General features: G+C 36.1%; 1 protein-coding gene across 2 annotated transcripts; it reads left to right on the forward strand.

Moving 5' to 3' along the window:
* The first annotated feature begins 255 nt into the window (after nucleotides 1–255).
* Nucleotides 256–26,690, forward strand: LOC131434469 (gastrula zinc finger protein XlCGF8.2DB-like). Of its 2 annotated transcripts, none has more exons than XM_058601201.1 (9): nucleotides 256–595; nucleotides 1,075–1,361; nucleotides 1,430–1,513; nucleotides 1,583–1,666; nucleotides 1,726–1,821; nucleotides 1,910–1,993; nucleotides 2,056–2,139; nucleotides 2,350–2,445; nucleotides 11,821–26,690. In XM_058601201.1, the coding sequence occupies exons 2-9, from the start codon at nucleotides 1,238–1,240 to the stop codon at nucleotides 11,910–11,912; spliced, it is 744 nt and encodes a 247-aa protein (XP_058457184.1). In that variant the 5' UTR covers nucleotides 256–595; nucleotides 1,075–1,237; the 3' UTR covers nucleotides 11,913–26,690. The 2 variants fall into 2 exon arrangements, with proteins under 2 accessions (XP_058457184.1, XP_058457185.1); XM_058601202.1 differs by lacking the exon at nucleotides 256–595 and adding an exon at nucleotides 834–984.

Below are 26,690 nucleotides of genomic sequence, written 5' to 3' on the forward strand. Positions count from 1 at the left end.
AAATCCCGATCTGAACTGGTCGTTTGTTTATGTTTACATGCTTGAATCCCGGCGCGCCATACTTAATTTCGTGAGAAAATTACCAACACAACCAAAACTGTCTTATCACGCCACCAGTGTATTTTACGTCGTGGGCTTACCTGTGGTTCCAGGATGATAGTAAATGAAGCAAAATCTAGTACTGCACAGACCGGCAGTATTTTGTACGCTCTCTTTGCCTGCACGCACACACACACACACGCACCTCTTCCATATCGTCGGGTAAGCCAGAGAGAACTGTCAAATCGTGAAAAAATATCTTCCTTCGGGTGCGTGTGTTCTCAGGAATGACAGCATCAAGAAAACGGCCTATAAATTGTGATTTCTCGTTGTGGATTATCTGCTGGGATGTGCTAAATCGTGTTCAAAGCCAGCATTGAGTCGTGCACTCAATGAATGTACTGTTAAAAATTGCTGCATTGAAGTGGGTGACCTGGAGGTTGTCTCCGTTGTCCGAACAGTGAGCAGATACATAAACAACTTTTTGCTAACTGGAACTGGAGCTAGTCTGAAGATATTCGTCGGTGGACCAGCCAAATACCTTCTAAAGCTGACGGTAAGAGTGAAAACTTTTAATTAACCTAACAGTAAACAAACTATTTAGTCTGGAAATTCGGTGCGGGTGATAAGAAAAAGGATCGCGAGCGAACGATGAGAGAAGTCGATTTTTATTCTCTGAACACACCAATACTACCGTTCGCGACGGGTGTAGGTCGTAACATAACCTCAAAGAATTTTTGCTACTGTTGCTAGAGTCCATTGGCTCTCGCATGTTTGTTTTTACGGGTTTTTGCATTGATATTGTTGTTGGATGAACAATTTGTTGCTGTAGAAAAGTTTGTTTTGATACCGGCTTTGCATGTTTTAGCAATAATCGGTCAGGTTTTAGTGCAAGCTTTTGGTGGCTCATCAAAAAAATCAATCCAGTGTTGGTTGGAGTCTGACGTAAGTCAACGCGTGATGCTCAGCTATCTTCTGATGAATGTGAAAATTTATCCCTCATTCGGATGTATTTTTTTAAATTTCTTTTTACAGAATGATACCAATTAGATGAATATGTTCCGTAATCCACGAAATCGGCTGTGATAAGAATCCTACTGAATGCATAGCTCATCCGAGCAAGTAACGTGTCGGGTGGAATTTCAATTTGCAAGATATTTTGATTTCGACAAAAGTAAACAAGTGACGTGCCCAGAAAATGGAAATGTCAGAAATACCGGAAGTGAAGGTGTCCAGCTGCAGTAAACCATTTCAGTGTTCGGAGTGTAACAAACAGTTCCGGCAGTTGAGCACATTGACAAATCATATGAAAATACACACTGGTATGTTGAGGATTTCGGATTTTTTTATTTGTTTGTTTAAACATTGATGAGCAATAATTTTCTCACAGGTGATAAACCCTACAAATGCACAATATGCTCGAAAGAATTTCGCCAAACCACAACCCTGTCCAATCATATAAAAATTCACACAGGTGATTGAGAGCAAATTATTTCTCGTTAATAATTCCCCGAAATCTTATTGACAATCGTTTTGTTTTCAGGAGAAAAACCTTTTCACTGCACCTACTGCGGTAAACAGTTCCGTCAATTGAGTACGCTATCCAACCATCTCAAAATCCATACCGGTAAGTTTTGTTTGATAAAAACTTTTCGTCCGAAACTAAAAGTCAATTGATTCCCTCAGGAGAAAAACCCTACGAATGCTCAGTCTGTGGGAAACAGTTTCGGCAGAGCAGTACCCTGAACAGTCACATCCGGATTCACTCGGATGACAAGTACTGTGAGTATTTCTAGCGTTCTAAACTCAACCAAACCCCCGAACCGAATAGTGTCCTAACAATAATAGTGACAGCCTCTTCTCTTCCCAGCTGTGAAACCCTTCAAATGCAGCGTTTGCCCCAAGGAGTTCCGCCAAACTACGACCCTATCAAACCACCTGAAAATTCACACCGGTAAGTGGAAGAGATTGTGGCCCGTAGCTTCGCACATGATCGATTAATTGATTGTTTTACAGGTGAAAAACCTTACTTATGTACATATTGCAATAAAAGTTTTAGACAGACAGGCACGCTCTCGAACCACTTAAAAATTCATACCGGTGAGTATCATGTTTCTTCACTATTTTCAATAAAGCTCTACCACATATGAGTTAGAATCTGTTTTTGCATCATGGACAAATGTTTTAATCTTATTTCTTGACAAGTCAAATATACTTTTTTCCGGGTTTAAGCTCATGTCATTTAAACTCTTTCAATGATGTATCCGTCTTTTTAACTGTTATTATTTGTTCGTTTTCTTCGGTAAACAGGAGAAAAACCTTACGAATGTTCTGTGTGCCGAAAACAGTTTCGACAGTCCAGTACGCTGAATTCTCACATTCGAATCCACGCGGAGGACAAGATATGTAAGTAGTTTAACAAATCCTCGATTGATTGATGTTAAATACTGTTTGAAGATAATCCTTTAAGACGGGGAACAAATGTCTCAAAATGGGAGCCACTCCTTGTTTATTTCCTCTTTCAACTGTTACGGAATAATCATACATTTTCCCTAAACTCAAAACCAGAAGATTTTAATTCAGGTTAAATGTGAAGCTTTATTGTGTTACGCTTAAACTGTGCATAAAAATGACACCTTTTTCCGACAGAAAATTCACCAATCCGATTGCATGAGAAGTTCCAGTCAGAAAAAAAACACAACTCGAACGGTAAACTCAATGAATCATTCTGAAAAATTTCTCAGAATATTTTCAAATAAATTTCAAGAACATCATTAGGTGGATTTTTCGATATTCATCACCGTTTCAAAGAAAATTTAATTTGAAACGGAAATATGTTTAAAAAACATATCCTAAACGGACGTTCCTCAGCGTCTAATGGATATAAAGGTAGTTCTGAAAAGAACCTTTTTTGTAAGCGTAAAACTCGGAGGATGACAAGTTTAATTCTAGTGTCATCATTACTCGTTTGCAGTCAATAAGGCGGGACTGATGAGAGCAAAAAATTTGTTCGGTCACATAACTGCAAAGCGAAGTTTTGGTACTACTTTTCTTTCCTGGAATTTGACCTTCTGTTTAGACCGACATCGCAGCCGATTCCTAGCGTACAGAACCATTGCATGGCTGGTGCTACGATCCTACTGGCACTAAGAATCCATTCAGGTCGGGGCTCGAACATACGACAATTGGCTTTCAAGGGACGCATAACTGCACAAAGTGCGAATTAAATCGATATTGGAGCATTGTGATGAAAAAAAAATCAAATATTTTTTTTCTGGAATCAATTTTTGGTTCCTTAAAAGAGCCAAATTGTTCAATTTCGTTCATAATAAAATAGGTCGAATGTATTTTCGCAGGAGCTTCGTTGCAGCCAAAATTTTGTTGAACATTATTTAAGACAAATATTAGAAAAGGATTTATCTGCAAATGATGCCTTTCACTTCGAATCATTGCTGTGTTGCCGGTAATCTTTTATTCTAACACTTCGCATGGTATGATAGCAATTTCAAAAATGTTTAGCAGGTCATCAGACTTCACGTACTCTGATGAAAACAGAAAATTTGGTCTTCAATATGTCAAATCATTTACTCAAGAGAGATTTTTGAAAAGGACGAATGATTTTTTTGAATGTATTTTTATCTCGAAAACTGTTAACTTTAAAAAAATGTGTCGAAGAAAATGTTCTAGGAATTCTATGGCACACTGAAAAAATATACTCAGGTCTCTTTTTATGCGGTTTTTATCCGGATTTTTAAAAGTATACTGGGGATTTTTATGCTGTTTTTTTACGCGGATTTTCAAAGTTATCCGATTTTCTCGGTTTGCCTTAGAAATGCATGAATCGTCGAGATACGGAGTTATCTAGAATTTTTTTCAAATCAACTCTCTGACATTTCGATATTTTTCGAAAAAAACTTTTTTAGACTCAATTCATAACTCAACGTTACATTTCTAAGACATTGGATATAAAAAATTCTTTTGGATTTAGGAAATCTCAAAATTTTTTTCCCAGAGTCGATTTTTTTTCTATGCAAACTCACAAGGACGTTTTTTTCCATTCTTTTTAGATTAAACCATATCTCAACGTTTCATGCATTTCTAAGACATTTAGTATTGACATTTTGTTTTGAGATTACACCATATTTGGATGTTTCATGCATTTTTATGATATTTGGCATAAAAAAATTCTTTAGTTTTTCGTTTTTTACGCAGATTTCCGAAGTTACGCGTTTTTTTTTGTTGTTTTTGTTCCCCCCGCGTAAAAAGAGATCTCAGTGTAATGCGTTCATTTATTCGAATTTTCATAGCTATGCGATTTTTTTCATACGAATTTTCATAGAAATTTTTGAAGTTTGCCGGTTTTCTTGTTTCATCTTCGAAATGCACGAAACGACTAGATCTAGTGTTGTATTTGGGGGAAAAAATTAAACCGACTTTCTGGAACATAGATTTTTTTTTCGATATTGTCCGAATTTGTTGTTTTCTGCATTCTCAAAACAGTTGGCATAAAAAATCAATTACGGTATTCTCGAAATGTTTTCCAAGTGCCAAAGTCGTTTTTGCCTTTCTCATATAGAAAGGTTATGCAATCACTGTGAAAACCGACTTTTGAACCGAGGATCGGAGGGCCGAGTGTCATCATTCGACTCAGTTCGTCGAGTACGCAAAATGTCTGTATATGTCTATGTGTGTGAATGTGTGTGTGTGTGTGTGTGTAATATTTTTTCGCACCGAACCGATTTTCGTGAACTTAGATTTAAATGAAAGGTCTTGTCCCCCCACACAAAGTTCCTGAATTCAAATCCGATCACCGGTTCCGGAATTACAGGGTGATATGTGCAAAAAAAATGAAGAAAGGTGCACTTACTTTTCTCAGAGACGGCTGAACCGATTCTTACAAACTTAGATTCTGACAAAAGGTACAATTGTCCTATCCAATGTTCCTGGATTTTATTTTGATCCGACTTCCGGTTCCGGAGTTGAATGGTGATTAGTGAAAAAAATTTCATTTCAATCTACTTCCTCATTTTTCTCCGAGATGGCGTGACCGATTTCAACAAACTTAGATTGAAATGAAAGGTATCATAGTCTCATACAAAACTGCCAAATTTCATCCGGATCCAACTTTTGAAGTGTGTTAAAAATTGGATATCACCACTTGAAGCGGCGAAACAAAATACTTCTTAATTTACTTCGAAATTATTCCATTGTCAATAGGTAACCAAACAACCCGGTTCTCGGTTTTTGATTGTGGAAACACCGGAAGTAAATAGTAAAATAATTTCTAAACTTACCTCAAAACTGTTCCAATCGGTAGTCATTGTCAGTAGACGGCTAAACATTAATTTTGCTTTCTTGGTTGTTCTTGGGTTTTTGATGAATGACCGAAGATTGTAGCCATAGAGTCAAAAATGGATCCCAGTCACTTATCTCGAACCAACTTCGATTATACCGGTTCCTAGATTCCGGTTTCGGAAGTACCTTTTTTCGTTCCTCAGAGATGGCCTAACCGACCTGAGTACTGTTTCATTCTGTAGGTTATACTAGTTTATGGACAAACCTTTTTGTTTTTTAGAATAAAAAAAATTATTTTGAAGAATACCACACATTTATATATAAGAATATGTGAGATATGAGAAAGGCATCGTTACACCACTAGGTGGATTAAACAAGTTTTATTTTTATTATAGAGGTTCTAACCAAGAAACCATTCACCTCTTAAGGGCTGAGGACAGTACCGTAAAGTGGTAGGTTTTTTGCTATTTTCCCGTTTCAAATTATTTTTTTTTGGAAATGGTGCCGAATATAGAAAAATTTACCTGACAATGTCTTCGAAAGTTAGTTGAGAATATTCTGTGAAATTTTCAGAATGATTCATTGAGTTTAGCGGCCGTGTTGAATTTTTGTCGTAAATACGACCTGGTATCAAACCTCAAACACTCAGGTCATGCGTGGTATCAAACCTCAAACGCTCAGGTCATGCTCTCATTTGGACTTCAATCGTCGGGAGCAGCAGTCGTCAATGCTTTCATTTGGACTTCGGTCGTCAGGTGGAGCAGTCGCTAGTAATAAAAGTAGACCTTTAGCGTTGTACAAAACCTCAAACGCTCAATTCGCAGAGCCAGTTTCCCTTCGAAGAAGATCGATTACATCATCCTGTTGGTGGTCGTTTGCATTGGAGCAAAATACAACGGAAAATGGACAATAATGTGGAACATTATGCTAAATCAACCCTTCTAATGGCTCTAAATGTTACCTAAAGAACTATAAAGATTGCTTCTTTGTAAATCGAAAATAAAAATTATCAGTGTAGTGCAAATCTAAGATAATTTGATCAGTTTTTTGCAATTTTCATAGTTCTAAATTCGCAACAGTGTTTGGTAATATGAATATAATTACTTGAAAATTTTTCGAATAAAGTCGTTTTTCATTTTATAATTGACTTGAATATAACGAATTTCGTGCTAAATCATATTCGCGGTTGGCAAAATTTTCTCAGATTTGAATGAAACTGGACACGTAGACTTGGTCTTAAAATGTTACATCGCATATTTTGTTTTTCCAAAATTGATCTAGCCAGGCTGTTAAAAAGGGTTACACTTTTTTAACCATTTTTATTCAAATAGTGAACCAAAAAGTAAAAAACATTCATAACTTATTATATTATTGATTTTCACAAAATTATTCATATTTCCCAATGAAAATACTGAAAAACTTTCATATCAAGTCCTACACTAACTTTAAAACTTTACAATCAATTTACAAAAAAAAAACTTTTTTTATTTGAGAGGAGATTTCACAGAACGCTGGCTGCCCGATATTTGCAAAAAGTGTCAATAATGGAGAAGAAAAAGTTTTAGTTAGAAACACTTTTTTTCTAAAACTGCTCGCCTTACCATACATGGACGGTTGGAAGGGAACATAATAACCTACCTTGGGACAAGGTTTCATTGATTTCGAAAGTGGTGTTGGTGTTTTTTTGTAAGTTGACTTTAAATTTTGTAAAACGATTTTTTTCAGTGTAGGATTCGAATAGACGAACTTTGCGCAAAATCGCATTCGGAGTTGGCAGCATACCGACTTTTTCACAAAAAGCCATTTTGCTCACTTTATTTTTGCACAATTGATCTGAGCCCTTTTTTTAAAAGGACTATTTTTATCATTTCGGCCAATAATTAGAGTAGAAAAATCACAAATCGTACACAAAATTGTTGTCATGGTGATGTTCTCAGAATTAGTTGAATTAGTCGAATGAATATACTGAAAAAATTAATAATCGAGTTTTACACTGAAAAAATTTGAAGTCACAAAAAACGCTATTCTTTATATGAATGAAATTTTGTCCCAACATACATAATTATGTCGTCTGCCAACCTTCCATATATAGTAAGCTGGGTGTTTTGAAAAGTTTTTCTAACAAAAACTTTTTTATCTGACACTTTCTGCAAATATCGGGCAACTAGCAACAGGGTATTCGGTGATATTTTCTATCAAATTGAGATTCATTGTAATTTTTGGTGATTATGACTTTCAGTTTAGTTTAGTTTTGAATAAAAAGATTTGGATAAAAAACTCGGTTTGAACAAGGAATAATTTTTGTTTGAAAAAATTTGGTCCTTAAATTTGTCCGTCTTGCAATGTACGAACGGTTTGTAGGGAAGGTCACCCGATGTAGGACCCGATAAGAATTTTTCCAGTATTTTTTATTGAAAAATTTGACTGATTTTGCTTAAATCACTAGTATAACACTTTTCTGTAGAATTTATCATTTCCGACAATACAGGGTACTCCATCTTTTATGGCGGCATGTAAACATTGAATAACTTTGAGAAAATACAACCGATTTCCATAAGTGATGTATTTTTATTCAGTTTGTTTTTAGTTTTGGATTAGTTTTTGAAAACAATACCAATGATGTTGCCACCATTATAAGCAATTACAAAATGACTTCTTTTTTCTGCGTTTGTCATTATCTTGTCGAATAAAACACCCGAGATGTCGATTTCAGCACGAATGTTTGCCTTGAGTTCGACAATAGTTTGAGGCTGGTTGGCGTAAACCTTGCTTTTCTGACAAAACCATAAAAAAGTCCGGGGGTATCTCTTTCATCATTCCATCGACAGGGAGCTGGTAGTTTCCCAAATCTCCAGTGTCTCGTGTTTCAAAACGGTACAACGAAAGTTTAACTGTTGATCGAAAGGAAAAAAAAGGTGGGTGGGTAATCTCAAAGGCATAACTGGAGGACGTGAATACGAATTAAACGGGTATGCTTCTTTCATACTTTCGAATTGTGCAATTAATACAGCAAACAATGTAAACGATGTAAAATTCCGATTTTAATTCTAGAACTGAAATCTGAACGTGAATTCCGAACCTGAATTAATTACTTGTTAACTGTTAATTAATTATGTTCCGAATTCAATTCTGGCATGAAGGTTCTAAATTCTGGAACTGAACTCAGGATTTAAATTCTAAAAATTGAATTCCGTAGTAACTCATATCTTGAACTATGTACCAGTATTCTGATGTTGAATTCCTGAATCGGAATTCTGAATTCGAATTCTGATCATCAATTAAGACGCTAAATTCAGTTCCAAAATATAGTTCTAAAAATGCACTTCCGAATAGAGAATTAGTACTCAGTTCCACAGTCTTAGTTTTATCTTTTGAACCTGTACTGTGAAAATTCTGAAACTAAATTACAAAGCTTAAATAAGGCTCAGAATACAGGTGCCCCAGAATTCAAGTTCTGAACCGTCGTCCGATCGCGAAAAAGGCAGGCAAGCGTGATGACTTAATTTTTGAGTTATTTATGGTCATCTCATATGGTTGAAAGTTTACTCATAAATTGCTGATCATATTTCTGATGACATGGAGAATGCATTATGTAGTTGCATTCAGTAAACCTTGAGATATTCATGATTAAGTTCTACCATTCTTCACAAGGTGAATTTTGGAAAGGCGCCCCATAGTAAAGTAAACAATGATGGCATACCACTTGAGTAGAACACCAGTGCGTAAGTTTCATTCCTACATTCGGTGAGCAGCACACAAGAAATATATTTTCATGAGACTGTTATGAAAGAAGAGAAAGGCATTATCACACCACTAAGTGGATTAAGAAGGGGATTTTGTGTTGATTTTGCGTGCCCCACGTTTCTTTTACGCAAAATATACACCAGAGTGCGCAACGGTGTGTACACCTTTGTGAAAATATCTGCGTCTACCACAGAGAATTTGAGAGCTCTGGTCTAACACTTTGGTGCGATTCAGTGCTACAGGTAAAAGAAAATAAACACGCGCACTCATGGTGCGTGCCCACTTTATACAATAGTGGTGTATATATGTAAAAGAGAAGATATCTCGTTGAAGTTGTCAGTGCGAGGGGAGAAATTTCGGTAGCTATTCGTCACACAGAGGAGATGGACATTGAAAGTAAGACTAGTTCGCATCAAAAAGTGGCCAAAATGGATCTCCGTATTGAATCTAAAACTTGACAAAATCACATCGTCTCACTTTCGGCAGCTTCCGGGACTCTTGATTTTCACTGTCCATCATAAGTTAGGTGTCGCAGGAGACGTTAGAAAGCTGAAGTTTACCAAAAATACATGAATCGGCAAGCAATTTGTTCATGTGGAAAATGGAGTACTCCATTTGTGACAATCGGCCTCCGGAAGCGTCTAATTCCACTTCTATGGATCTATCACGATGGTCCTAGGCTTTTCTTTAGCTTCGCGCCATTACTCGAAACATGTTTCGTGCCAAAGGACTTCAATTCCCCCGAAAACACCGGAAGAAACGGTCAATTGAAAAGGTCGAACGGGAAGGATTCTTAGTGTCAGGAGGGCAATGCACAGTGGTCCGAATCGGGAAAATAGCAAGATTAAAATATTTTTGTTGTTGAATGTTAGTTTTTTGCATCTATTGTCTTCACAAAAGTTGTTTTCAATCCACTAGGACAAATTTTGATGTAAATGTTCATTGGGGTGGGTCCAAATTTGGACTGAAAACTGGAATCTAACATTCTTAATTGAATTTTTAAAATTATTGCACTTTGCAGAAAAGTTGTAGGAAATTGTGTTTTGAGCAACTTTACTGAAGAACTCTTTTTCTTAGCTTTTCGATGGATCGAGTTACTTCAATTTTTCGGAATGAAAGTAGGGTGGTTCTTGAAAAAACTTTTTTATTCTATCTTTTTTGTGAACAGTTTTACGAGAAAATTATCTTCCGAAGAGTTGTCAAGCTAAATATTGAGCACAATTTTCGCTTATTTTTTTAAAATATATAAGCTACCATTTAAAATGGTTTTTCATCGAAATCAATCCTTTTAGTAATAAATTAATTCAAATTGTTAAACAAAAATCTATTTTAGGCAGTAAATTTCTTGTTTATCAGTTTTAGAAAAAAATATGTTTGAGACACTTATAGGGCTTATTTGAAACCATAATTTTTCTGAATGAGGCATGTTTCTACGTTTTGTCATTTAATTTCTTTGACTTTTTAGATTTTTTGTAAGGCAATTTTAAAACTAATTTGCATGAGTTGGAAAAGAACACCCTCTCAGATTTCTCTCTACTTTTGAATGACAGATTATATTTAAAAAAAAATGGAGCAAAATTGTAAGCAATGTTTAGCTTGACAACTCTTCCAAACCAATTTTCTCGTAAAACTCACAAAATAGTTAGATTGAAAAATGTTATTTTTTAAGAGCCACCCTACTTTTATTCCGAAAAATTGAATAACTCCATCAAATGAAGAACTAGGATAGTGGCTTCTTCAGTAAAGTTGCTCAAAACACAATCTCCTACAACTGTTTTGTGAAGTGCAATAATTTTTCAATTCAATTAAGCTAAGAAGTTTGATTTCTGCTTGCAATCCAAATTTAGACCACCCCATTTCATATCGAAAGATTCGCCAGTTGATTTCAATCAACTACAAAAAAACTTATATTTAATAACGAAAAAAAAAATTTTTTCTCGCTAATTCCCCGATTCGGACCACGCTATGGATCGGCTGCAAAGTTCGTTTAAACAGAAGGTCAAAATAAGAGCAATGTAATACCAAGGGTTTGCTTTGGAAAACATCCTGATGAAGTAACATCGAAAGAAGATATGAAGAAAAATGCATTTTGTGGTATTGAAATTTAAGAAAAAACGAACATGGAAAAAGTTAAATAATATCCTTGATTTGGTTCTCTGAAAGATTGATAGTTCTTGTACGCAAACTCAAAATAGTAACCTAGCTATGGTTTGCACATGGTGGAATTACTTTATATTGAATCCAGTTAAATTGTGTAAAGCAGTCATTGAAAGGAACCGATCGAACTGTGAGACCATAATTTTCCATCACGACTACGGCCGGCCACATATTACGGGTGCGGAAACAAACAGTTCGAATAATGATGCATAATTTAAATAACTTTGAATTTATTTGCAGCCCCAATGAATTTTATTTTGTTCATAGAATCGAGTACAGTTGGACTCGATAAAGCTCTTTAACGAATTCCACAGCTATATGATATTGTTTTCCTTTTTGATTGTGTGAAGTTCCTCCAGCTGGGCCATACAGTGTTTTCAAACAAACTGTTTTCACTAGTCAAACCAAAAGTATAAATCTCAGGATCGAAACAGATCCGAATTTCAATTCAGGATGGGAAAAAGATTATGTTCGGGATCAATCGAAAACGACATTAGACTTAGTTTTTCAGATAACTCGGTAACCCTAATGGTAACTAGTTTGTAACATTTTGTTTCATTTTTTTTTCTCGCCCGCAAATTTCAGGTAAAACATCTCCATCACCACTTCCGTCAACTGTGACCACAATCACCATGAAGCTGGAAGATATGAAACCGCCGCTGTACACCATCATTTAGGTATAGAGAAGTCCAAACTTTGTTCACAACAGCACAACAACTAACCGAAGGTGCGACCGCCTAGCTAGGGCCCCAGTAAGCCAGTTACTGCAGATGCAATTTATGTTATTCTGTTAAATTTTGCAACCTCCCCGATCAACCGGATTGATTATCACAACCCTAGGTAGGAGTAACTGGGCTTCACTAGTTGGGAAACGCACCGCAGATGTCGTCTCAGCCAAGGTGCGGACAGTCCGATGCGAATGTATTATACTACAGCTTCGTCTTCGTTTATCATTAAGGTTTTAACAAATTGCGCCGGGAACCCATAATATACAGCCAGCCAGCCAACACAATCAGTTTGCGCGATGGCATTAATTTGGTCATGCTTGCCGCCCGAGTCCGACCTATCAATTCCATTCTGGTTTGGAAGCTTTGGATCAGTGTTGTGGGCCGAAATTAAAACATTATCAACCTACAAATGGCACTGTCCGGTAATCATCGGTCATTGGAGGTGCTACGTGACACTGGTAAATCATCGGAGCTTTACCATCGTACGGGAAAAGGGCATCGCATTTCGAGTTTTTTAGACTTATTTTTTCTTCTTTGGTAATCATTATTGAGCTTGGCTGAAATTATTGAAGCAGAAAAAAAAAACAAGCATGAAACAGAAATGGATGAAAAACGACGTGATATGATAGGACAAGTGATCGGAAGAATGCGGTGAGGGATGGTCAATTATTGTAACCGATTCTGTGTGTTTTAGATTTTTGCTTTTATTTAATTTTTGTTGACCACTACTGAATGAATGATGGGATCGCAATTTTTTAGCCAGTTTTATTTTAAATTGGTGCTACTTAAAATATGTAACACTTTTGTCACAGTATAGCATGAAAAACGGCTTAACCACAATAAGTCAAGAGTTTGTAAACCAGGATCGGTATAATTAATTGTATAGTAGAAATATATTTTGTTAAAATTATATTTAACAAAATAGCGCTCATGCAGAATCAATTGTGTGTTTTGTTTGTCTTCGGATGGCAGTCTAGGGATCAGGGTCATTTCGCCGAAAGCCATTTCGCCGAAAGCCGTTTCGCCGAAAGTCATTTCGCCGAAAGGGTTATTTCGTCGAATGCCATTTCGCCGAAAGGGTAATTTCGCCGAATCCTGAAATCGTCTTGAAATCGTCATTAGAATTAATTTAAATTAAAGACAAACGAAAGATGATAGCGTTAACGCCCGTTTTGTTGACCTACCATTGTACTACTTGAATAATGATTGATTGTTGTACTCTTGAATAAAGATTGATTCATGAACCTCAGAAAGTAGTTCCCAACAAAACTTGTTGGCTATTAGCTAGTAAGCATCAAAGCAATTGCATAGGTGTATCTACCAGGCAAATGTAGGTGGTATTTTCCGTTTATTATGTGAAAATGAAAAAACATCTAATGCGGCTACGCCACGTGGTTTTGGTTCATGTGTTGTCCGACCTCGCTACCGCTCGTTCGGACCTAACTAAAGCAAAGAAACCTAGCTTTGAGTAGACCGGGCAAACGAGGCGGTTACAGGTTTGTATGCAAGAGGCCGCCGCTTCCGACGGCGGATCGGCGGCCGACTCAGCTGGCGTCGGCTCGGCTTTGTGCCGCCGAACCATCTTGGCTTCGGTTATGTTGCTGCGCCACATCAGTTATACAAGAGACATAATATGCAGGAGATATTACCCTTTCGGCGAAATGACCCTTTCGGCGAAACGACTTTCGGCGAAATGGCATTCGGCGAAATGGCTTTCGGCGATATGACCCGCTCCCGCAGTCTAGGAATGGAATCCACATTTCCCCTATTTCTTGATGGAAAACAAAGTTTTTCTTTTCTCGGAATTTGAAGGTATGTTCTTATAATGTGCTTACCGGAGAAAAGGAAGTTAAAATCAATCAGGTCGGAATTCTAGATGGCGACTTCTGATAAGAATTACTATATTAACAGATTTTTCTGCAAAACCACTGATTTTTTACCTATTTTGCCACACAGATTCTGTGTCACAGAACACAGATTTTGTCAAAATTCGCAGATTTCTACAGATGAATATTTCATAAAAATGACGGATTTTCAAAATGTTTTTCACAGATTATGATCAAAAATATGCAACGCAGATGGTACACAGATTTTTCAAGTTGAAACACAGATTTTAAAATGGCAACTCTGCTTCTGATGCGTTGGGATTTCCTGATAACCTTCACAGTATGGTCATTTTCGGATCGGATTTGATGAGAACATTCCGGAGGACATCATCATTCGTAGTCGTTTCTAACTCCTAGATGGTAACTCCCGATCTATTGATATTATTTGAAATCGGTTAAAATATGGGTGTTTTTGGATTGAATTTAACCACCAGAACTTGAAACCCATTTTCCGTTCGGAAAATATATGTACTCTGAGGTCTTTTTCTACGCGTTTTTTTCGTGGTCTTTTTTTACGAGGATTTCCGAAGTTACGCGGTCTCAAATTCCCAAAGCCGATTTTCACAATTATTTTTTGAAAATACACCAGATCTGAACGTTTCATGCATTTCTAAGATATTTGGCATCTGAAAAAAATTCTCTTTAGTTTTTAGGTTTTTTTACGCGGATTTCCAAAGTTACGCGTAAAAAGAATTCTCAGTGTGCTGTAATGGTTTCCCAAACAATATCGATGTACTGGTAGTCGCCATCTTGGATTTCGGAACGACTACATTTTTTCCGTCATCGACTCAATCAGATGACAATCAGTTCGCGAACGGTTCGAAAGATCTAGTTCTGCTGGAAGAATGAATGAACAACGAATACTAGTTGTGTGATATAGAAAAAAAACCCTGTTTTAATCCACCTAGTGGTGTAATGATGCTTTTCTCATTACCATTTCATAAGAAATCGATGCAAGTTCCGACGGAATGTTCGACAGTCTGTTTCGAGAGCCGAAACTCGGAGATCGTCACAATCGCAGATCAAATAGCCAGGCTGAAGGGTTAAATATTAATAAAGTTTGCTTTAAAAATTTCGTATTTATCTGCGTCGTAAACATTATGACGATTAGACATTTTGACCAATATATGGAAAGTTCAGCGAAAAAACTATTCCATGCAAATGTTGATTATAGAGACAAAGACTTTGAAACGAAGTTGATTGATTCACCTTTAATTCACTATTTAGATTGAGTCAATTAAACGAAAATGAAACCAAACCAAAACCTGTGCTCCTGTTTCTGCTATATAAGAAATTCAAGTTAAATGGATAGTAATACTTTTCCGACAGCACAAAAAAAAAAACACAAATAAACAACCTACGAATTCGGTTGTGTTTTGAAAAACGTTTTCGTTCTCCCGTACACGCTATACGAAATCGAATGAAGCACGCTGTATGCTTCGTCAGCATGGCGGTGGTATTTTCTTCTTCCGTACCAGTACGTTTCGATGCGTACCGGTTTTGCATCGTCATTTTGTGTATGATGGTTTGAAAGTATTGACACTTTCACAAGAAATCGAATCTGGATGAAGCTGCACACTATCTTTCAAGAGCTTCAATTTGAATCAAGAATTGTGAAAATTGGTTTAACCGTTTGCTGAGAAACCGAAGTGAGTTCCGATTTTGGAATTCTTCGTCACTATTATCGGTGCTTCCGGAATCGGAAACCGAGGACTAGTAATCTAAAAGTAAGTTTATATATTCACCAACTAACAAGATCTGCCAACTAGTTTAATTTATCAGTAAATGTTACAAAAATTTATACCTCGTTCCGCCCGCCGTCACAAGATGAACAAAATTCCAATGAAATTAAATTTCATTAAATCTGTTCAGCAATGTCAGTGACTCATATAGAAACCGATTTTGGAAACGACACCCGGAGGGCCGAGTGTCATATACCATTCGACTCAGTTCGTCGAGTACGCAAAATGTCTGTTTATGCGTGCGTATGTATGTATGTAACATTTTTTGTACTTCTTTTTTTCGGAGATGGCTGAACCGTTTTTCATGAATTTAAATTCAAATGAAAGGTATAATTGTCCCATACAAAGTTCCTGAAGTTTATTCCGATCGGACTTCCGGTACCAGAATTACAGGGTGAAGTTTGCTGAAATATTTATACTGTCACTAAAAGCAGCGATGTAGAAAAATCGTAAGATAATTTCTAAACATCCCTCAAAACTTTTTCAATCGGTAGTCATTGTCATTAGACGGCCAAACAAATTAATATAGTTTTTTCTGATTCTCGGTTTTCGATTAACGACCGGAGATTATAGCCATAGACTCAAAAATGGATCTCAATCACTTCTTTCGAAACGACTTCGATTATACCGGTTCCCGGATTCCGGTTTCGGAAGTACCTGCAATAGTGCAACTCATTTCGTTTACTTAGAAATGGCCTAACCGACTTGAGTACTGTTGAACTCTGTAGGTTATACTAGTTTATGGACAAACCTTTGTGCTTTTCAAGAGTCAAAGAAGACTATTCTGAAGAGTACCACACATTTATATATGAGTAAATGAGAGATATAGGAAAGGCATCATTACACCACTAGGTGGATTGCAACAAGTTTTACCCCATTTTTTTGGTGAATATCCTATAATTTCGGAACCGGAAGTCGCATCGGGATAAAATTCAATAATAGCCAATGGGACCATAAGACCTTTCATTTGAATCTGAGTTTGTGAAAATCGGTTCCGCCATCTCTGAGAAAATTGAGTGAAAATTGAGAATCGGTTGTAGAGTCGGTTTCCACAGCGATTGCATAGCCTTTTTATATGAGAAAGTCCAAAAGTGAATGATCTCCATAAGAAAGTGTACTGATAATTGTATATTTCAAAAAGCTCGTAGTTTTTAAGAATGCAGTAGAAATCGCATATTTTAACGACATCTAAAAAAGTGCACAAAAGTGAACGATTACTAGTTTAAATACACGCAAAAAGTCACTGCCTTGTCCATCACCGAAATATTTTTCTCTCATTTTTTTCCCAGAAACATAGATAATTATTTCGGGCAGTTTTTCTACCAGTTTTTCAATCAATATTTGTTCTTCGAACTGCTATTTCGAGTTGTTTTTTAAATCAATTTTTAATTGTTTCATTTTCTGCATTTTTTGAGCAGTTTTTACTAGATGTTCAACCGTTCCATGAAATTGTTTTGAAATCGACATTAAACCGTTCCTCGAGCAGTTTTTGCGAACAATTTTCCGAGTGGTTTTTTAATCGATATTTATTCGTTCCTCGAGCAATTTTTTATATCCATTGTTAATCGTTCTTCGAGCTGATTTTTCGAGTATTTTTTCAAATCTCAATTCGTTTTACCTATTTTTATATATATAAAAAATAGGTATAGAATTCGCTCAAACTTTAGAAAATTTTTCCGAGGCCCGGAGGGCCGAATGACATATACCAATCGATTCAGCTCGACGAACTGAGCAAATGTCTGTGTGTGTGTGTATGTGTGTGTGTCTGTATGTGTGTTGTCAACTAAGAGGTCGAGATCTCAGAGATGGCTGAACCGATTTTGATCAAACTAGTCGCAAATGAAAGATCTCCCCGTCACCCAAAACGCTATTGAATGGTTTTGAGATCGGATGTTTACTTTTTGAGTTATACAAAGTTTTATGTCAAAATTTTCAGTTTTTTGACAGTATCTGTCACAATTGACCTTGAAAACAGAATATGTTTTCAGACTTAGATTCCGCACGGTAATACCTATCCAACAAGCCATAGATTGTTAAAATCCGTCCATTTTTAACGGAGATATCGAAATTTTTCTGTAAGCGACTTTTCCCCCTATTCCAGCAGTAGGAGTTTTGAGCGCTGTATGACAAAGAAATGTTTGGGAGCAACGGAAAACACGATTTTTTATACTGTTACATACAATTGTTTCTAAGTACCAAAAGGATTGTGTACAGCATCCTTTTTCATGACATTTAGCCTCGGACCGATTTTGGCACGGCTCGTTTTTGGCAACATAATCGTTCGAATATGACATATATAAACCAGATGATGGCAGAATTTTTTTTAATTATTTTGTTTTAAACTACTTACAGCAATAAATGCAGGAACAACATAACATCCATATACCATTCGAATCAGTTCGTCGAGATCAGCAAATGCGTGTGTGACAAATAATTTCACTTAATTTTCTCGGAAAATTTCTTTTCTACAAATTCAGATTCATACGAAAAGTCGTATGCTCCAAAACAAAGTTCCTGCATTATGTTTGGTTCCGACCTCTGGTTCTGGAACTACAGGATGATATGTGAAACGAAATCAAAATTGTGTAACTCATTTTTCTCGTAGATGGCTGAAACGATCTAAGATTCAAATGAAAAGTTTCAAGGTTCTATAAAACATCTTGCTCTTCAGTCAGATCCAACTTCCGGGTTCGGTGATAGTATACAAATGTCTATTCCACATAAATTAATCTGGTTTATCGGGTTAGCAGATTTGGATAGTCGATAAAAAATTAACTTTTTTCAGTTTTAGTGGTATTCAGTTGTCGATCAGAAGGCACCTAAAAATTTAATTCGTGCTATGATCTCTCAAAGATGTCTTAACTGATTTTCAAATATTTTGAAACAAATGTGAACTGTACAGCTACTCAGGTGAATTTATCTGACTTCGGCCATACCGCTTTTAGAATTCCGGTTCCAGTATAAAATCCAGTTTCTCAAAGCTCAAAAAAAGCCTAATCGAATTTTTTCTCAAAAAAAGCCTAATCGAATTTCAGAAACAAAAATACAAATTAAAACAAACTTATATACAAAAATTAATTAATTTTATCCAAATATGATATCCGGTTCTCGAATTACATGATGATGAATTTTTAAAATTCAAACCGATATAGAAGATGACAATCCCGAAAAGCTTCAAAGTTGGACTCAAAACTGTTGTAATATTTTCGTCATATGGCCATACGAATCGGTTTGGGTTATGCTGGTTCCTGAATACCGGCTCTGGAAGTACCTTAAATTACCGTAAACTCTAGAGTGGAGCTTACATATCATGGCATGTTTAATCGATTATCACACTTCTAGATTCAAATTCGATCCGATTTGCAGTTTCGACATTACAGAGTAATGAGTGATTAAAATCTCTAATTGTCGCTTAAAACGAGGGTCATTAAAATAATGTCATGAAAACTTAAACACCGAAGAATATTCATGCAAAAAACACATGCGGTTTGATAAAAATAGGTATCATCTCACTGCTAGGTGGATTAAACACGTTTTTATTCTTGTATCGAGAACTAGTTCATTAGGTAGAATTATCAAGTTCTAGACAGTTCTTTGGAATGAACTGTTTTGTCCATCTCTAATGTTCTCATCAAATCCGATAGGAAAATACTTTAAAGCAGGTATGCCCAACCTGTGCTTCGCAGGCTAATTTTATACACGATGAATTGCAGAAAATTATTATGGTTCCAAAGGGATCCGCGATATGAAAAGGTTGGGAACCACTGCCAAGGTGGTAAGTGACCGGGAAAAATGGGATGGCATGAGTTCCTGAAGTTTATTCCGATCGGACTTCCGGTACCAGAATTACAGGGTGAAGTTTGCTGAAATATTTATACTGTCACTAAAAGCAGCGATGTAGAAAAATCGTAAGATAATTTCTAAACATCCCTCAAAACTTTTTCAATCGGTAGTCATTGTCATTAGACGGCCAAACAAATTAATATAGTTTTTTCTGATTCCCGGTTTTCGATTAACGACCGGAGATTATAGCCATAGACTCAAAAATGGATCTCAATCACTTCTTTCGAAACGACTTCGATTATACCGGTTCCCGGATTCCGGTTTCGGAAGTACCTGCAATAGTGCAACTCATTTCGTTTACTTAGAAATGGCCTAACCGACTTGAGTACTGTTGAACTCTGTAGGTTATACTAGTTTATGGACAAACCTTTGTGCTTTTCAAGAGTCAAAGAAGACTATTCTGAAGAGTACCACACATTTATATATGAGTAAATGAGAGATATAGGAAAGGCATCATTACACCACTAGGTGGATTGCAACAAGTTTTACCCCATTTTTTTGGTGAATATCCTATAATTTCGGAACCGGAAGTCGCATCGGGATAAAATTCAATAATAGCCAATGGGACCATAAGACCTTTCATTTGAATCTGAGTTTGTGAAAATCGGTTCCGCCATCTCTGAGAAAATTGAGTGAAAATTGAGAATCGGTTGTAGAGTCGGTTTCCACAGCGATTGCATAGCCTTTTTATATGAGAAAGTCCAAAAGTGAATGATCTCCATAAGAAAGTGTACTGATAATTGTATATTTCAAAAAGCTCGTAGTTTTTAAGAATGCAGTAGAAATCGCATATTTTAACGACATCTAAAAAAGTGCACAAAAGTGAACGATTACTAGTTTAAATACACGCAAAAAGTCACTGCCTTGTCCATCACCGAAATATTTTTCTCTCATTTTTTTCCCAGAAACATAGATAATTATTTCGGGCAGTTTTTCTACCAGTTTTTCAATCAATATTTGTTCTTCGAACTGCTATTTCGAGTTGTTTTTTAAATCAATTTTTAATTGTTTCATTTTCTGCATTTTTTGAGCAGTTTTTACTAGATGTTCAACCGTTCCATGAAATTGTTTTGAAATCGACATTAAACCGTTCCTCGAGCAGTTTTTGCGAACAATTTTCCGAGTGGTTTTTTAATCGATATTTATTCGTTCCTCGAGCAATTTTTTATATCCATTGTTAATCGTTCTTCGAGCTGATTTTTCGAGTATTTTTTCAAATCTCAATTCGTTTTACCTATTTTTATATATATAAAAAATAGGTATAGAATTCGCTCAAACTTTAGAAAATTTTTCCGAGGCCCGGAGGGCCGAATGACATATACCAATCGATTCAGCTCGACGAACTGAGCAAATGTCTGTGTGTGTGTGTATGTGTGTGTGTCTGTATGTGTGTTGTCAACTAAGAGGTCGAGATCTCAGAGATGGCTGAACCGATTTTGATCAAACTAGTCGCAAATGAAAGATCTCCCCGTCACCCAAAACGCTATTGAATGGTTTTGAGATCGGATGTTTACTTTTTGAGTTATACAAAGTTTTATGTCAAAATTTTCAGTTTTTTGACAGTATCTGTCACAATTGACCTTGAAAACAGAATATGTTTTCAGACTTAGATTCCGCACGGTAATACCTATCCAACAAGCCATAGATTGTTAAAATCCGTCCATTTTTAACGGAGATATCGAAATTTTTCTGTAAGCGACTTTTCCCCCTATTCCAGCAGTAGGAGTTTTGAGCGCTGTATGACAAAGAAATGTTTGGGAGCAACGGAAAACACGATTTTTTATACTGTTACATACAATTGTTTCTAAGTACCAAAAGGATTGTGTACAGCATCCTTTTTCATGACATTTAGCCTCGGACCGATTTTGGCACGGCTCGTTTTTGGCAACATAATCGTTCGAATATGACATATATAAACCAGATGATGGCAGAATTTTTTTTAATTATTTTGTTTTAAACTACTTACAGCAATAAATGCAGGAACAACATAACATCCATATACCATTCGAATCAGTTCGTCGAGATCAGCAAATGCGTGTGTGACAAATAATTTCACTTAATTTTCTCGGAAAATTTCTTTTCTACAAATTCAGATTCATACGAAAAGTCGTATGCTCCAAAACAAAGTTCCTGCATTATGTTTGGTTCCGACCTCTGGTTCTGGAACTACAGGATGATATGTGAAACGAAATCAAAATTGTGTAACTCATTTTTCTCGTAGATGGCTGAAACGATCTAAGATTCAAATGAAAAGTTTCAAGGTTCTATAAAACATCTTGCTCTTCAGTCAGATCCAACTTCCGGGTTCGGTGATAGTATACAAATGTCTATTCCACATAAATTAATCTGGTTTATCGGGTTAGCAGATTTGGATAGTCGATAAAAAATTAACTTTTTTCAGTTTTAGTGGTATTCAGTTGTCGATCAGAAGGCACCTAAAAATTTAATTCGTGCTATGATCTCTCAAAGATGTCTTAACTGATTTTCAAATATTTTGAAACAAATGTGAACTGTACAGCTACTCAGGTGAATTTATCTGACTTCGGCCATACCGCTTTTAGAATTCCGGTTCCAGTATAAAATCCAGTTTCTCAAAGCTCAAAAAAAGCCTAATCGAATTTTTTCTCAAAAAAAGCCTAATCGAATTTCAGAAACAAAAATACAAATTAAAACAAACTTATATACAAAAATTAATTAATTTTATCCAAATATGATATCCGGTTCTCGAATTACATGATGATGAATTTTTAAAATTCAAACCGATATAGAAGATGACAATCCCGAAAAGCTTCAAAGTTGGACTCAAAACTGTTGTAATATTTTCGTCATATGGCCATACGAATCGGTTTGGGTTATGCTGGTTCCTGAATACCGGCTCTGGAAGTACCTTAAATTACCGTAAACTCTAGAGTGGAGCTTACATATCATGGCATGTTTAATCGATTATCACACTTCTAGATTCAAATTCGATCCGATTTGCAGTTTCGACATTACAGAGTAATGAGTGATTAAAATCTCTAATTGTCGCTTAAAACGAGGGTCATTAAAATAATGTCATGAAAACTTAAACACCGAAGAATATTCATGCAAAAAACACATGCGGTTTGATAAAAATAGGTATCATCTCACTGCTAGGTGGATTAAACACGTTTTTATTCTTGTATCGAGAACTAGTTCATTAGGTAGAATTATCAAGTTCTAGACAGTTCTTTGGAATGAACTGTTTTGTCCATCTCTAATGTTCTCATCAAATCCGATAGGAAAATACTTTAAAGCAGGTATGCCCAACCTGTGCTTCGCAGGCTAATTTTATACACGATGAATTGCAGAAAATTATTATGGTTCCAAAGGGATCCGCGATATGAAAAGGTTGGGAACCACTGCCAAGGTGGTAAGTGACCGGGAAAAATGGGATGGCATGACTGTTGTACCTATCGTTTATTGTATTGTAGGTATATGCACATCTAATGATTTTAAATTGAATTTTATTACACGAGAATTTAAATTTTGTTGTCTGATAGGACCTAGGCTAATAATTGGTTTTATGGTTTCCATCACAATCAGAGCATGACAATTCATCTGAGGGTATAGTTTATTGAACAGACGTGTTTGAAAGCGAATTACTATAATTTAAATAGAGTATGTCCGTATGATACTCTGTTGTACCATGGCCGAAGCCCTGGCAATGACGATATTGTGCTAGGTTCGCTGTACCATCATGCCGTTTATAATTTTCCCGCCGAACTGAGATTTTCACTTTCAGTTCCGGAAGGAACGAAGAAAGCTCTGCACAAAATGCTTTGAAATAGCAGGCATAGATTGTTGTTGGTTATCCAGAGTGGCAAGCATCAATTTTAAGGAGTCATTGTTCCTTATTGATCTATTTTCCCTATTGATTCATTTCCCAAAAACTTCAAGGATCAGCCCCATGGGGTTGTTTAAGCCACTAATTTGGAACAAGGCAACCAAAATTGCTAATGATCGACATTTTCAATCAAACAGTTCAATCAATCGTCACACTTTTGAATCCGCAATTGCACGAGAGTCTGCTTAGATTGTTCTTTATCAGGAACCAACACTGAACACGCGAACCCAGAATATAGACTTTGTTTGTCTTGATTTGTATTTGTTATGTAGCCGACGAAATTACATCAATATTCTAAATGTATGTAATTATATCTTTGTACACACTTGCGCTACAGATTTAGATATTTTAGCTTCTCTTCGCCAAGCTTGTGTTCAAGTTTTGTAGGCACGCAGTTATTACTATAGCGTTAAGTTTCTCTACCATTACTACCATTCTGCGATTTTGGTTGAAGCAATAAACTGCTTCTTATTATTAATTGAGTTCATCTTATATAAATTAGAAATTAATCTTAAGCGCTCAAATTTACCTTGGGGTAGTCGAAAAAACTCTCAGGCGAAAACGACATAACAGGGGATTTCGACCGAACTCGCATGACACAAGATCTGAGCATACCCATTAACACTGGCTGAGACCAGTGTGTTTCAGGGCGCTTTAGAGGGTTATTTTCACACTTCAAATCTGATTTTCTCCGAAACGATGACGAATATCAAAAAACCCAATTGACAATGTCTTAGAAAATTAGTTTATTCTGTAAAAATTTCAGAATGATTCGTTGACTTTAGCGATCATAAAAATCTTTTTTCTGAAGGAAGAATTTCATAGCTGAAAAAGGCAACTTTGAACTTGTTCATTGAATATCTCACCTTCAAAAGCATGGATCAGAAATCTATCCTGACATGGTCTAGATAATAAAAATTAGATTCGATTAGTGCATAAAAAAATATATGTTGGCCCGATAAAAATGAAGTGAATGTTATTTTGTGAAGCTAAGTCGATTTCTATGACTATGATTTATTTTTACTGCTCCAGTTTCCTGGTAACGTAACGAAACATGAGAGACAAATAAAATCGGTTCAGTAAGGCTGCCAAACAAGCGGTGTCTTTATTGGATGCAGACACATTTTATGCAAAATTGTAACCGAAATATCAAAACTTTCTTGGCCACCCGGCCACATCGAGAGTCATTTTGCACATTTGCGAGAGAGCATGGAGGGAAATGTAATACGCATTTCTCGTCTATTTTGAGTCAATGAAAATGACTTGAAATTTTGAAAATGAATAACCGTACCTAGTCACTTGATGTTTTTCTTGCTCAGTTTGTAGTGCCAAGTAGTGTACCTCTTTCATTGTCTTCCTTTTCTTCGCTGTGGGTAGTGAGCAAAACTCCCTCTTTTGTTACTTCTTTGAGAGAAACGAATGAAGAACGGGATGATGTCCATTCGGTGCGACAGCGAAGGTTGTGTGTTAGAATGTAAAATTTACTGCAGTAGAGTGATCGTCAGTGTGTGCACATATTCGATTCCAATTTAATTGAATGAAGTTTTACAGCACTGCTCACGATGGGTATGACAGTACTAACCCTTCAACTCATTTAATTTTTTAAGTTTTTTAAATCGTATCTTCGGTTAAACTTTTTATCGTATTCCGCAAGTAGGTTGATTGAAAAAAGATTACAAATAGATTCAATGACCACACAATTATTGAAACGATCATTTTCTGTAATATCGATCTGTTGCTAGTTAAGCATTTCAGCGCTTTTTTTTCTGAAGTTCGAATATTTATTGGTTTTGCTGTGTTTTGTTTTCCGATATATCGATTCAAAAATGATAATAATTGTAGACATAGTTGATCATGGAACTGTTGAAAAAAAGTTCTTAGAAAGTTTTTTTGGCCTTACTCATATAGAAAAGTTTTGCATTTGTGTCATATGCCATTCGACTCACTTCGTTGAGTTGAGCAATATTTGCGCATGAGTCCAATGAAGAGTCACTCATTTTTCTCAGAGATGACTGTACCGATTCAGAGTGACGATGCAAAAAAACGGGAAAATTGTTCTAAACTCAACTTATAACTGTTCGACAAATCGACAAGGTTATGTTAGTTTATTCCCAATTATACTTCTAGTATTTATTCAATTTTTTGAAAAAAAAAAAACATTTTTTGAATGATATTTATGAAAATATGCGTAATACGATATAGGCATCGTTAAACCACTAGGTCGATTAAAACAAGCCCTTTTTCCTAATAAGTGAATTAAATCCATTATTTTTATCACAAGTAATCGAAGTAATAAACTTCTCTGATGATCTCACGACAAATGATTTCCCTCCGATTGACCATCCCTAATCGCAGCAGCGCCGTCAGCTGTATTATAGTAAGCGAGTTCGGGCGAAAAGAGCGACACGAAAACACAGTGGGCGCGCATTTTCGGATCGTTTTGTTTCATCGTGCCAAAATCGAATGATCACTTTCCGATCGGCAGCATGAATCCCGATCGCCGAGACGCGGTTGTCCATCGCAGGTCAACATCGTTTTTTTTTGTATGTCAGCGAAGAAAATATAAAACAATCAACATCAGCCGATAAAAAGTAAATGAAAGCAAGAGTGGGCACGTATCTTGCCTGCCTGCATGGTTCATAATTACATGATTAAAAACAATATAAATTACGGACAGCAAATTATAGTACTGTATGTTATTAAGCATGATAGCAATTATATAATGAAACTTTGATTAAAAGTAATCTCAGATCAAATTGAACAAGCAAAGGGCTGCAAATCGGAACCAAATGCAAACAACTAGTAAAAAAAAAACAAAAAAGTCAGGAAAAACAATCTGCACCCGATCCACGACAGTTTCTTCCTGCGCTTCCTGAGATGAAATACACGTGATGTACAAGATGAATGATCGGGTAATAAAGTCATTAGGGATTTGGGGGTTGTAAAAATATATTTTAAGGTAGCAGCAGCTCGGCTTCCACAACTCCAAACCATAATTCCTATGCATGCAGCGGCAAATTAATTTGTTAATCATCAATCAATGAAGTAAGTAAACTCAAAAAAAGAAAAAGAAATGAGAACAGATCAGTACAGATCGCCGGTGGGAAGTGAATTGAGGTTAGGGAAATTCATTTTCAGATAGCATACGTAAGCAGTAAGCTGCTTAACTGGTAGAGCACATTAACGCAAGTGAGAATCAAGAATCAAGTTTTATGAAAACTTTGCAAAATACAGGAATACCGGCTCCGAATTCGGCAGAGCAAGAAGGAGGGTAAAACGGCTGAACTTTGTAGTGCAAGAGAGCATATAGGCGTAATCGCTATATATTCTGCTAAACTGATGGTATACATATTATGTGAATAATAAGTGTTTTTTTTTATTGAAAAAGAAA

The sequence above is a fragment of the Malaya genurostris genome, chromosome 3, assembly GCF_030247185.1.
Source record: "Malaya genurostris strain Urasoe2022 chromosome 3, Malgen_1.1, whole genome shotgun sequence".
Taxonomy (NCBI): Eukaryota; Metazoa; Arthropoda; class Insecta; order Diptera; family Culicidae; genus Malaya; species Malaya genurostris.